Source organism: Rhinolophus sinicus, chromosome 6 (assembly GCF_057876585.1).
Source record: "Rhinolophus sinicus isolate RSI-liver-muscle chromosome 6, RSI-T2T, whole genome shotgun sequence".
NCBI classification, from domain to species: domain Eukaryota; kingdom Metazoa; phylum Chordata; class Mammalia; order Chiroptera; family Rhinolophidae; genus Rhinolophus; species Rhinolophus sinicus.
Genome location: NC_142506.1, coordinates 56,119,828 through 56,134,648, shown reverse-complemented (window position 1 = coordinate 56,134,648; position 14,821 = coordinate 56,119,828). Strand labels below are relative to the sequence as shown.

The window sequence follows — 14,821 nt, the reverse complement described above, 5'->3', positions numbered from 1 at the left end:
TATTATGAAAAAAAACTGAAAAGAGGAACATTCTGTTGTCACCATGTCTCATGTTCTCTAATGTAATCCTCACGACAGTCTTGTGAAATGATTACTATGAACGTCGTGGTCGATGAGAAACTCTGATGAGAAGTCAAAATTTCAGAGAGGTGAAATAGACTACCCTAGTTTTGACACTTGAATCTGAACAAACCTCTGCATATAACAGATACGTGTTTTATGTAACAGATATGTTTTATATAACAGATATATTTTTTTAATTGCATAGGAAATAGAACGTGCTTTAAATGACTTGCTATTTTTAGCACTTCTTGTCCTTGTTTTTTCACTTTGAACTCTCCTCCTCCCTTTTTCCTGCCACTGCCACCCACATCACGTCTATTCAGGATACAACCTAATTTGTTTTCCTCCCATATTTTTCTCCATTTTGCTTCTGGATTTTTGCCACAATATATAATTATGTTGTGCAATAAATAAACATCGTTACACATATTTCATTCACTTTTATTTCTATGGGATAGGTAGCCAGAAGTGGAGTTGCTGGGCCAAAAGTATATCATTTTTATGTTAATAGTTGCTGCCAAGTTGCTTTTCTTTAAAATCCATGATAATTCATACTTCCACCAACCAATATGTGAATGCCCGTTTTCCAAGAAGAGAATTGATCTTTTTTAACTTTTGCCAATCTGAAAAGTTTAAAGTGCTCTAATTGGAATATCGCTGACCACTAACAAGTTTAGGTGCCTTTCCGATGTTTGTTGACCATTTGGATTTGCCTGTTCATGTACTTACACCATTTTTCTACAATATTGTTTATCTCTTATTTGTCCATTTGTAAGGACCTCATTAGTGTAAGACGATTAATTTTTTGTGTTTTTAAAGATAACTAATCTTTTCATCTGAATATTTTTTCAAAATTTGTCATTGTCTATTGGATTTGTTTCTAGTATCTCACCACACAAATGTTTAAATGTTTGTATAATCAATTATGTCTATTTGTTTTTCTTTTATAGGTTCTTGATTTCCAGTTCTGATTAAGAAATTCTCCCCTAGAGTTTTCCCTCTGGGTCATTATTTTATTTTGTTGCATTTGTCACTAATCAATTTTGGATTCATCATTTATTATGAGTCAATATCTTTTATTTAAAGGAACTTTTACTGACCCATTTTGTAAAATGAAGATCTTTTTATTTTTCAAATAACCCCAAATTTATCAATTTGTAGCTAGATTTTTTTATGTATCATGGACTTATTTTATAAGCTCAACAAACCTATTTTAGTTATATTTGAGAAAGCTATTTCTATAATCTAAGTTGTATTTAAAGTTAGACATTGGGGAAATACCACAGAAATGTAAGGCAGGTAGAAATGATAGCTGTATCTGGGATAGTTAGAATGAGAACTAGAAGACTTCCCACTTTGCAAGATACTGTGATCCACTAGGACTCTACTGCAGTGGTAACAGGAGTCGGTATTCACTTTTTCAAAAATTTGAGATTCTTGTTGCATTTCCATTTGATTCTCATTTCCTATACCTTTTAAAGGTAGATTATGAATAAAATTGTCTAACTTCTAAAGTTACTAGTTTTTTATATTCATAAAAAAAAAAAAAAATCACATATGCAAGTGTAGGCCATGCCCTTTGCTTCTCATTTTTTTCCTTCAGCTGTCTATCATCTCGTTAAAGCACTATTCATCAACCGCTTTGCCAGGGCCAAGTTCAAACTTAACTTTAATGTCTCCCTCCTTTGTGGTATTAAGGATAGCTAGTGATGCCTCAAATCCTATAGAAATAAAGCTCACTTTAAAAGCAGTCAGCCTGTTTAAAAAAAAACAACTTCATAAACAAAAATTTTCATTTGTGGTATCTTTGAGTGATCCAAAGTGTTTGATTGTTAATCTCAGTTTCTTTCTCTAAATTATATCTAGCTGAACTTGTGAATGAAAATGAAGAATTATGTAGTCCTATACATTTTCCCTGGGAGGAACTCACTCCATTTCAAAGACTTATTTTGGTAAGGTGTGCTATGAGAAAATATTTATATTCTAAATTTTTTGAGCACTTTATCAGTAACTTAAACCCTTCGAATCTAAGCTGTCATAGCAAAATATCAGTTTCACAAGCTACTGTTTAATAAATGTTAATGTTGGAGAGAATTTACACTCCATCTTAATGTTTCTTTCTCATGGAGGGAGTCCAGTTAGAGTAACATTCCTGACATCTCTCTGTCCCCTTACTCACTCCTCCCTAGAGAGGAGGAAGGATTTATCAGATGGGTAAATGTGAGCGAGAAACTCAGAATGCATTGTTCAGCCCTTTCTCTCCTGGCCCTCTTGGGATCTGCCTGCCTGCAGAAAGCTTACTTTCTGCTCTGCTTCTCAATGCCCTAAATTATACAGAAGCAGGCCCTTTAAAAAAAAGCCAATGGCTGCCCAGCACTGCTTGTGACAGATAAGTCTGTCTACCTCTAGGGTTCAGTATCAGGAAGCTTCGCACCTACGCCACACCTCCACCACATCCACCAGCTTGGCCTGTGTTAGTAACAAAGGTGACATTTTGCCTGACTCCTCTGTTTCTCAATTGCTTCAGAATCTGGCTGTAGGAGGGAGGAGAGGGTGCTGGGTTAGAGATGTGAATGGGGGTCATTTATGAGCCCCTTAAAATATCAAAAGCTTAGCATACTAAGCATTTTGCATATGTAATTTCATTTAAGCCTCATAATTATCTTAGGGGGGTAGGCACAATTATTTTCTGCATTTTACAAAATAGGAAGCCAAGGCTTCGAAATGCCTGATAAAGCCAGGATTGAAACTCAGCGTTTGACTGTAAAATCTGTGCTCTTGGCAGTAACTCTGTATTACCCTTTACCAAAGTAGTTCATCCTAAATTTGTCCTTATTACCTCAAACAATCTTTTTATGTTTCCAGTTTAGTGAGGGAAAACTCTGTCCTCTCATTCCCTTCTTGACCCTAAACTGCAAATTCCAGCCTGGGTAGCCAATACTTCTTTTGATGTCTTCCTTAAATTTTATTTTTGCAACACTTTATATTTCACTCTAGATAGAGGTTGGAAAAAAAAAAAATTCATCTGACTATAGACCTGTTTTATTTGGCCCACAGTTTTTTGTTGTTGTTGTTTTTTCAACATTTCAAGAGTAATTTATCACTAAACAAATGGATTTTGAATTTAAGGAAATCTTTCTTACAAGACTTCAAAGTCTTCAAGTAAAGATAACTAAAATATACAGTATTTTAAAAATTCTATGTACATGTATATCTTAAAGTAAATTTTCTATTTTTCTTGTTTTGGCAAAATATACATACATTATTTCATGTAATTCTAATAATCCCTTTTAACCCTACTTAGGTGTAAAATTCAGCGGTATTAAGTACATTTACACTGTTGTGCAACCATCACCACTATCCGTTTCCAGAACTTCTTCATCATCTTAAACAGAAATTCTGTACCTATTAGACAATAAGTTCTCCCTTCCTCTCACTAGACCCTGGCAATCGCCAGTCTACTTTCTGTCTCTATGAATTTACCTGTTCTAGGGACCTTGTGTAAGTGGAATAACACAATATTTATCTTTTGTGTCTGGCTTATTTCACTTAGAATAATGTTTTCAAAGTTCATGCATGTTGTACCAGGTGTCAGAATTTTCTTCTTTTTTAAGGCTGAGTAATATCCCATGGTATATATAGACCATATTTTTGTTTATCCATTCATCTGTTCATGGACACTTGGATTGCTTCCACCTTTTGGCTGTTGTGAATAATGCTGCTATGAACATTAGTATACAAGTTTTTTGTTTGTTTAGTGTTTTGTTTTGTTTTGTTTTTAGAGCCAAACTCTGCAAGTTGAGAGATTGCACATGAAAATCCATATTTCTAGTTTCTATCAAAAAGTTAGAAAATCAGGCAATACTGGGCCCGCCATCCTCAATAGCAGTAACTGGAGCTGAGTCATGTCTGCCACTTTGGACCAGGGCACCAGTCTTCTCTGCCTCCCAGTTACTTCCTGACACTGAAGTTGAAGGCTGGTTGCCACTTAGCATCATATTTGCATCTTTGTTTTTCTTACACAAGACAATTATTTTTCTTCTATCCAACCCACTTCTCTAGTTTATGTCATCCACCTGGTAACTGTAGAGACTAATACCCCTATCCCACATGGGGCCCTTCCTTTATGCGAAGGCCACCTTGTGCCTCTGTCTCTTTCATACTCTGACTGAGATCTTGCTTTGGACCTGAAAACCAAGTTATGAGGGTCGAGAGCAATAATGGCAGTTTCCCCACCACACATAGACTCTCTCCCGTTACACTTGCCCAGAAACACCGTAACTCCAACTGAATGAATACATGTTAGTTAGTTAGTTAGTTAGTTAGTTAGTTAGTTAGTTAGTTAGTTAGTTAGTTTATTTGTTTATCATAGTGAATATCTCTTTGGGTGGTTTTAAAAGTTATCTTCCATGTTTTCTTTTTTAGATTAAAATTCTTAGGCCAGAAAGTTTAAGTAATTCCGTGAGTAAATTCATAACTGAAAAAATAGGAAGTGAATATATTCACAGAACTGGAACTACCTGGAAAGAAGTGTATAAACAATCCAGTGCCAGAACCCCACTGATTCTTATTCACACCCATGGTAAGCTGCTTGTAAACAGTTAAGAGGATGAATCAATTTTGTCAAAAGATACAGACAAGTGGGTCCTGTGTCAGGTTATTTCATGTTTAAAATATTTTCCCATTCTTATGTAAATATTTGGGGAAGGGACAGATTTTAATTTTAAAGTATATTAAGAATGAATCTTTCTAAAAATGTAAAAGAACAAAGAGAGAACTAAGATTGCCCAGATTCACAAATGTGGAAAACCTGATCCGCACTAGTTTTCTGTTCAGAAAATACCTCCCAAACATGTATTATTGGTTGCAAAATTGGGACTTCCCTTGCATTGATTAACTTTTCATTCACATCGGCTCATGAAAAGATGTACATGTTATAAAATTAACATGTGGTCCTGCTGACCCACCCCTTGTGTTCCTCAAAACTCCAAATGCTGTTCTTTTCCTTTTTCTTGTCTTTGGTCTACAGACCCTAAGCAAAATATTTTCTTCATGTAGCTCCTGTTCTTCGTCATTTCCAAATCAAATGTGTCTTTAGAATTCACCATTTTCAAACTTCGATTCTATAGGGCAAAAATCTCAATCAAAATGCCTCCATGTGGAGGCTTTCTCATCTGAAACATTTTCTATGCAAAGCAACTGGCTATATGCCTGACACCCTCATAATGGGTGCTGCCCATTTCTTGAAGACTTAGCCGCAAATGGCAGCTATGGCTCTCGCCTTCACATCCATGTTGTAAACAACAGAATGGAGGCAAGGAACAATTACACAACTGTGTAACAAACATTGCTGTCAAAGCCTATTCATAAAACTTAGATGCCCATACTAAGCTGCAAGAGAGGCTAGAAACAAAGTGTTTTACCTGGGTACACAGCCATCTCAAGTAACACTGGGGTTCAGCTACAGAGGAGAAAGGGACAAGTGATATTGGAATAGGTAACCAGCAGTTGCTGCTATAGGTAGATACTATCATCCCCGTATGTTAGAAAACCTTAGGTTACCCAGTTAGTTCCGTGTTTCCCCGAAAATAGGATCTAGCCGGACCATCAGCTCTAATGCATCTTTTGGAGCAAAAATTAATATAAGACCCAGTCTTATTTTACTATAGTATAAAACCGGGTCTTATATAATGTAATGTAATGTAACGTAACGTAACGTAACGTAACATAACAACATAACATAACATAACATAACATAACATAACATAACATAACATAACATAACATAACATAACGTAACATAACATAACACCAGGTCTTGTATAATATAAGACAGGGTCTTATATTAATTTTTGCTCCAAAAGATGCATTAGAGCTGACGGTCTGGCTAGGTCTTATTTTGGGGGAAACATAGTAAGTGGCAGGGTCAAAATTTGACCTCTAGGTACTAATTGCAGATACTGTAGTTTTTCCACTATGTCTATACCTTCTCCTACCACCACTCAATAAATGCTAGATATAATTTTTTAAGAGGCAGTCAGAGGAATTTGCAATTGTATGTACCTTTCCACATTGTTATACAGGGATGGATATCACCGATGCGCTCCTGAAATTTGCACAAGAGTTAAAAGGAACAACCTATCACGTGACCATGATTTCTCTGGGCCGTGGCCGGGAAGCTAAGGCAGAAGACCTCATTGCTAAGGCCCTAACCAAAACAGAACAATGGGTCGTTCTCCAGAATTGCCATCATGCAGCAGCGTTTATGCCAAGGCTTTGCACTATTGTAGAATCGTAAGAGTTTTACATTTATTTATAAGGGATTAGATTAATTATTAAAGCAATGAAGTAAAACAGGAAATGGCAACATATATTATACTTAAACAATGATAAAATAATGTGATGGGCCACTCAGAGGAAGCTGTCTTATGTGGGTTCTATTCTTCTAAGACCTTGAAAACGACTCTGAAAATGTATCAGTTTTTTTTTTAGAAAAAAGGCCTTTTTAGTTTTTATTTTCCATTTTGTTTATCACCTTCTCTTTTTCCTTCTCATATTCTCATTCTCAATAGATATACATGCATACATACACAAAATATATAGATGTGTAGCTCTGTGTCATAGTTTTTAATATCCTGTGATTCCAAGCAGCAGAATGTAATACTTCATACTTTCAGTAATAATTTGTTTTATGGCCTGTATTTAGTCCTTACCTGACGTTCTCTAGCTCAACCCACTTTTCTAGGTTTTATCTCCCAAAGCACTTGCTCACTCAGGCAGCAATTTCCATAGGTTCAGCCTTTTTCTTTGCAATTAAAGTATTTGGAAATTGATTGCTATAATTTTGAGTGAAGAATGAACAACGTGGGGGAATGAGGTCAGCATCATGGTAACATGAGTCATTACTTTTCTCTCTCCCCTTTGATTTACAAATAATGAGACATCCATAAATGCAACTGACTTAAATTTCTAAATACTTGGCTAATATCATTCATTCTGTTCTCAATGGTTACTTTTTTAGCAGTTTAAAAATTATTTCATAATTTCTCTTTTCCACATTTATCTCATCAGTTCAGAGACTCAGAAGACAAAGGTTTCTTAGTCATATGATTTCAATAGATATAACCTTTGGAAGATGACACAATAATTTCGACCAGGTCTTTCATTCATTATTCATTCAAAAATATTTGTAGGGTACCTACTATTTGCCAAGAATCGTTAGAGACGAAGGACACAGCATGGACCAGACAGACATTGTATCAGCCTTCAAAAAGTACATTAAGACAGAGAGAAGCAATAGAATGGCAGATAGCAATGTATCACTAAAAAAACTAAATTAGAGAAATGTTCTTCAGAACAGAATTTCAAAGGCTTGTAAGAATAATTAACAATATGTAAAAAACATTCTATATAATCAGAGTATAATTATCATAAATTCATACTTCTTTATCAAATAAAGCCTTTAAATAAGTAAGACTATCATCTTCGTATCCTACAGTGGGAGAGAAATTTGGGAATTAAAGAAATAAGTTCACAATATACTGCTAAGAGAAAAAAATAGGCTATAAACAGACTGTACAGTATATTTTTATTCAAAAAATAAGACAGAGAAGAAAACTAGATGAAATTTCAGGTTATTTTTGTTTTGCTGTTTATTTTTGTGTTTGGGTGTGGTTGGTTGGTTTTTGCTTTTGTTGCTTTGGTTTGTTTTGTAAATTAAAAAAAATTTCAGACTTGCAGAAAAGTTGCAAAAGTAATACAGAAACTCCTCTATGACCTTTACCTCTATTTTCCCATTAACATTTGCGCTATCATTTCTTTCATATGTTAATTTTTTCTGATTTGAAAGTAAATTGCAGGTGTGATGCCACTTGACTCCTAATTGATTATCTAATCAACCAAACTTAGTCAGATCTAGCTTATTGTCCCAGTGATATCCCAGTGACACTGTGTATTTGCAACAAAAAGAAAAAAGTTCTGGTCCAGGTTCCAGTTCAGGATTTCTCATCGCATTCATTTGTCATGTCTCTTAAAGCTCCTATAATCTAGAATCGTTGCTCAGCCTGTCTTGGTCTTTCATAACTTTGACATTTTGAAAAAGACAAGCCAGTTATTTTGTCAAATGCCCATCAATTGGGGTTTGTCTGCTGTTTTCCCATGGTTAGATTGAGGTTATGAAGTTTTGCAGTAATACTACAGAAGTGATGTTCTATCCTTCTTGGTGCATCTTCTCAAAGAGGCCCATGAGGTCTGTCTGTCCCATTACTGGTGATATTAACTTGGATCATTTTATTAAAGTGGTATCTGCCGCCCGTTAGGACTTTCAGGCCATATATACATCTCAAATTTCACACGCTAATTTTAACATCCATTGATAATTTTCTACTGAATTGTTACTATATTATTTGCCAACCGTGACTTTTGAATCCCACCATTCCTTCTAAATTTGTTACATGATGTTCTATAAGGAAAAAATTTTTCCTTCTTCCCCATTTATTAATTTATTTATGTCAGTATGAACTGATATAACGGGTTCCTGTTTTAGTCAATGGATTATAATCTCTCTATCATCCTTTATTTTGATGTTCAATTGTCCCAGACTTGACCAGAGGAACTCCTCGTTTTGTTCTTAATTTGTAATTTTTTCCAGGTTTTTTGCAATGACTATATATCACTTTTGTACTTAAGGAAGGAAAAACTACTTTTTAAAAATGGGAATTAATGGGTCTTATGCAAATTCTTGAGCAACATGAAAGCTCTTAGGGTAGTCTAAAAAAAATCTTTGATTATTAAAATGATTTCTAATGTCACTTAAAATATTGAAATACTATGATATTTAGGACATGTTGGTTTGGCTTAACTTTTTCACATCAATACATAATTTTTTTCCTTTGCAGATTTAATAGTCCAGATGTGACAGTAGACCCTGAGTTTAGGCTATGGTTAAGTTCAGAATCGAGCAATTCTTTCCCAATTCCTCTTCTTCAAAAGAGTTTAAAGGTAAGGCCACAGTATAGCAGATTTTAATACTGATTGAGGAACACTGAATGTAAATCATCTTGAGTTCATAATTCTGAGTTGAGAAGTGCGAGCTAATTCTAGTATCCTAACTTTCTTCTCTGTGCTCAGCCCTGTACTGTGGACCAGGAATGATGCTAAAGTAATAGATAAGATCCCTCCTTTCAAATGACTCACCATTTCGCTGTTCGTTTTCTCAAACAAGGATGCTTAGACTTTTAACTGTTATAAACCAGAGTATAGAATTTGTGTCCTTTTCTGCCCTTTGCTTCTCTAGCTTTCTCCTATCTCTGCTCCCCGTAACTATTTCACAGTTCATTATTAATTCTCTAGAAAGGGTCTGGCAGAAAGCAGGGTGAAACTATTGACTAAAAATGCCTACCTGAGGATTATCTGTGACTCCTGCTCATCTCCATCACTGAATTTGAATAAATACTAAGACGTGATCAATTCTGTCACGAATGAGTTTCCAGTTGACCAAAGGATGGAGTCCTAATAGCAAAGAAAACTGACCAATGGCAGAGTGCTGTGCCCAGATAGGTGAGCAGAGGCACACTTCCACATTTAACAGACTCGAGTGAGAACAAGGAAATCAGGTGGATGAGGCACTTTCCTGGTAGGGTCCCAGTCCAGCCAGAGATTAAATCAAGTTCACTTTGGGGAAACAAAGAAACTCCTCCCTGTCCTAGTGCTCCCCAGTCCTCCCAGTCTCCTGTGTGTATTTACCCAGCTGACAAGACCGAGCCTCCTTCCCAGCAGCCCTGCTCCTGGAGAAGACAGAACATGGTGTGGAGATATCCACAGCTTTTAGGCTGAGACTCAAGATACCCCATTTCCTTCCCGGGGTCCGATCTCAGACAGCATTTTATCTTTGGCCAGGATTGGAGGATTTGGAAGGTGGAGCTACTGAGGCACTGGGGACGGGGAATGAAAGGTGGCAGGGAGGACAGAGATAGAGCTTCAAGGAACGTTTCATTTTAAGTAGGTCATTGCTGTAACTCCACCTTAGGTCTTCATCAGTGTAAGCATTTTTAAGGTGGTTGTAATTAATACAGACATAAAACCTTATGGGATTTTTCATATACCATTGTCTATACAGATAGAGATGATAATTGTCTTAATACATAAATAAGAACACCTACAAATAATAAAGGAAAACACTAACACCCCATAAAAATGGACAAAGGATACAACAGTTCAATAGATAAATGAAAAATAAAAATTTAGTCTCTAGATATCAAAGAAACGCAAATCAAAACAATGGATATCTTTGATAGGCCATCACACTGGCAAAGATTTAAAATTGTTATGATATAATTAGTGATGTTAAGGGTATTATGAAATAACCACTCTCGTATACTGCTTCTGAGGTAATATCAGAAAGATATTAATCCAGCAAGGAAGGTAATTTTGCAATATACAGAGGGTGCCAAAAACATGTATACACATTTTAAGAAAGGAAAAAACTTAAAATTGTAAGACTCAATATATACCGATACCAAAAGATGAATACAAGTCACGTTTAACTTCTGCAATTAGAAGAGGTGTTCAAAGTAGTTACCATCAGTGTAATTTTAATACAGTTTTTTCCTTTCTTAAAATGTGTATACATTTTTTTGGCACCCTCTGTATATAAATAGTCTCTTCAAGTTTCATACAGTTTGATCAATTCTAGGAAAAGGCCGAATAATTTATGGTATATTTATATGATGAAACAGTATGCTGCCACTGAAAATAAAATTCTGAAGGAATATTTAATGATGCGAGAACATGAAATGACTATGGCAAAAAACAAAATGGAAAACAAGACATATGACATAAATTTTATAAAAGAAAATAAAAAGGAAAAATATTATATAGAAGTAAATATAACCAGATGTTATCTGTAGTTACCCCTAGGTGGCATGTTATTAGTGATTTTTAAATATTTTTAAAATATTTTACATTGTTATATTTTATAATAAATTTTTTTTAGTATTTTTGTTTTCTATTTTTTGTATTTCTGTTTTTCTAAAATTCTTACAACAAGCATGTGTTAATTGTATAAGAAAGGTGTTTTAACAGTATATGTCCACCTTATTACCGGCAAACACACAGACCAGTGGAAGCATGAGAAATGTAAGCATGTTTCCAGTATATGATGTAGTCAGTGGTGTGGCAGAGGAGAGGCAGGAAAGCTTCATCAGAGAAGACACATTTAAGATCTGAAAGACGACAGGACCGCTAAAATAATACGCTCAAGGTTGTTACAAAGCTCTCGTGGGTTGGCTACAGCTTTTTTTTTTTTTTTTTGTCAACTAAGCTAAACAGGATTTTGCAATATTGACCATTGTCCAAGGTGAATGATGGGTACATGGAATTAATTAAATAAGAAGTTTACCACCCACCCCCAAAAAATAATCAGTTCAGATTTTTAACTGAATCAACTGCCAGAGTGAGTAAATCACTTCTTTACAAATATGACCCAAATATTATCCTCCCATAAAGTAAAAAAAGGAAGGAAAGAACGGGAAAGGAAAACCTTGGACATGGCATGAAACTGCTTTTGAAATTTAACAAAATAAAGTTTCCTTTCAGGTATTAGTAACTTTCTTCCCAAGGCAATATTAATTGTACACGCACATTATCTCTCTCCCTTTTCCTCTCTCCTTCCCCTCCTATAGTTGCCCCTGTGGGAGTGGGCAGATCTAGAAACAATGCTCTGGGAACATTTTCTCTTTCCTGCGTAGTCGGGGCTTTCTAAGCTATGATTGCTGGTAAACATGCCTTGGCAGATACAGAATATCACCTCTACCAGGCACTTTTCGCAGCTACTTGCTCATATTCTAAGGATAATAAAACTCAGAGCCATTTGCTTGTACTCCAGGCATTGTAAAAGCCCAGAGACCTCTTTCTCTGTCTCCAGAGAGGATTTGTTTACATTCCGGAGCAAAAGCCTGGTTCTCTGTCTCAGGAAGGAAGGAAGGGCTGCTATGGCAGCCATTCTATGTACGCTCCAAATTTCATCATTTGAGTCCCTCTCCTGAGGAACAAACCCCACTGTACACTCACAGGGTACATCCGGCTCCCACTGTGTCGCCCTGTGAGGAACCAAAGCTGCTCTGTAGATAGGCTTCTCCCTGACCCAGAAATCCTGTTTGTGTACACACACATCCATATATCACACATACCTATCCATACGCATTTACACATACATAGCCACACAATTTTTATATATTATACACACACATACACATACATATGCATACATGTGTGTATCTATATGTAAACTGCTAATAAGGGAACATTTCAGACCCTCACAGTTTCAGACTTAATAGCCACACGCCCAAAAAAGCCCTCCCCAATTGATCCTCTGCTCATGTCACCTTCTGTCCCTCGTCACTTCAATTATCCTAGTTAAAAAGTCAACCAGAGGGATTTTTAATGCAAGCAAAACAATTTGGAAACGCACCAAATTAATTGTTTTCCTTTTTAATCTCAATGATGACTCGAAACTTGTGTTGGTTCTATTCGTTCTGTTTCCTGATCTGGCACCCCCGTACCTGCTGCCTGGCTGAGGCCATAGAGCCCTGATTCTGTTACAGCCACTTACCTGCCATTGAGAGTTTAGACGACAATAACTGTTCATTGTCCAATTTCCTAAAGTGCTTTGCTTCCAGAACTCTATACCTAGAGCAAACAAGAGGCCTTTTAATGACAATGATATACTTCTCATTTTCAGATAGGACTTGGAACAATAGGAAATCTGGTACAGTCCTTGCACAGAAGTTTTCAAATGGGAAAAGAATGACACAAGAATTTTGATTTGCCACTGAATCTTGAAAACGGTTACATTCTTTGCTAGTTTTTTAATCAGTGCTATACGGAAAAAGTCCCTTCGAGTCCTTAGTGCCTGTATCTGTCCTCACGTGTTGTTTTCACTCACATCTGTTTTAAAGATTGCTGTGGAAACTCCTCTGGGACTGAAAAGTAATTTACTTCAGACGTTTGGACACAGCGGGCCTGGAGTGGTAACAGAAGAAATATTTGAAAAACCTGACTGTGGACCATGGTGGAAAAAACTTCTGTTCAGCTTATGTTTTTTCAATGCTCTGATCAATGAAAGAAAAATATATGGAGTATTGGGCTGGAATATTGATTATCAATTTAGTTCTTCAGACTTAGAGGTAAGTGTGGTATCTTCAGTAAATAAACAGTAACAACAACTAAATAACAATACAGTGCAAACAGGAAGCCTACTGTGTGTCTACACAAATACTGTTTTTCATGGTGATTTGAAAATGAACTCTGTAACTAGGCGAAAAAGGCTAATGTTTAAAAGTATGCATGGACGTTGAAGCCAGCTTTTCTGGAATCAAATTACAGCTCCAATACTTACAGTTGTACAATTTAGTGGGCCAGCTAATTATCCTCTCTGGGTCTCAGTTTCCTTGGCCAAAAAAGGCAGGGTGGGGAGGGGAGGGCAAATGTCAGTACCTACTTTAAAGGACGTTATAAGAGGCAGAGTACTTATTATAACACAGGTAAAGCACTTAGAACAGGGCCTGACACATATAAATCACTACAAAAGTGTTGTTTTTACTTCTTCATTTAAAGCAAGAGAGATTACACTGACCCATTGTGGTGGGGAAATAGTTTAACCTAATAGTCTTTCTTTACTATCCTCCATATAGAACCTTCTATTTGTGCTTAATATTGTAGGGTGTTTTCCTTATTGCTAAAGTAAACATGTGGTAGCACCTGCTCAAACTTTTCTTGCAGCTGTGCTCCCGTGTCGAGCGTTGCTTTGATTACCCATTCGTGTATATGTTAGAGCAGACACGAAAAAAACTTCCTGAGGAAAATCTTGATTCTGCGTCTGGGTATCTACTTCCTAGGCCCACCTTAGATGGGTACCCTTCCATCTCTTCCGTGTCTTCATAAGACTTTTCAGTTTCCACAAGAGGCTTCAAGCTCAACTGCCTAGAATATATGCTTCTGCCCCTCACCAACACATAACATAAAACAGCTGTACTCAAGGAATATGAGCTCAAGAACACTTCTGTCCAGAGCTTAGTCAGAGTTTAATCAAAAGGCAAACAATATATTTGTTTTAAAAAAGGTAGTTGCACCATGTATTGGACAAATGGTTAATATGCCTTTTACGTGGCAAACATAAGAGCAGATTTTCCAGTGGGAAACAAACCGCCTGGGTGCTCAGCTCTCTGAGTTTTGGTGCCCGGTGTTCAGGGAGCCTTCTAGAAATTCCAACTGCTAGCACCTTGGTACTTGTGAGAAATTGGACTTATGCACAGCCCCTCTCATTAAGCAAGTGGGACATCTGGCGTTGGGACACAGCTCCTCCCACTAGGGGAAGTCCCAGTTGTAGTTGCTCATTGTCAGGCAACTTGGAGAGAATTTCCTCAGGGGACTGCCACTCTGACAGGTGCTGTCTGCGAGCCCACAAGGCTAGACATCAGTGTACCTTCCACTAGATGCAGGGCCACTGCCACTGAAAGCCCCCCCAAACCTGGACCTAAGTACTAAGGACAAGACCAAGACAAATGACTCATCTAATGAGATCCAGTAACCAAAGAGAGAAAGAACACAAGAAATAAGAAAATTATTTTAATAATGAATTCAAGGAAAGAAAAAGTAACCTGTAATAGGAACAGTATAATGTCTAAATAAAGAAGAAAAAGAAAACAATTTGATCCAACTATCAAAAATAAGAGGAATGCAGAGAAACAACTAAGTAAAA

General features: G+C 36.4%; 1 protein-coding gene across 1 annotated transcript in view; it reads left to right on the top strand.

Moving 5' to 3' along the window:
• The window catches only part of DNAH14 (dynein axonemal heavy chain 14), a 204,067-nt gene that overhangs the window by 174,797 nt on the left and 14,449 nt on the right, over positions 1 to 14,821 (top strand). Inside the window, exons 72-76 of the mRNA XM_074316462.2 lie at positions 1,930 to 2,015; positions 4,489 to 4,645; positions 6,147 to 6,357; positions 8,961 to 9,063; positions 13,020 to 13,247. Of these exons, the coding sequence (XP_074172563.2) occupies positions 1,930 to 2,015; positions 4,489 to 4,645; positions 6,147 to 6,357; positions 8,961 to 9,063; positions 13,020 to 13,247 (785 nt within the window). The remainder of the gene's footprint in view (positions 1 to 1,929; positions 2,016 to 4,488; positions 4,646 to 6,146; positions 6,358 to 8,960; positions 9,064 to 13,019; positions 13,248 to 14,821) is intronic.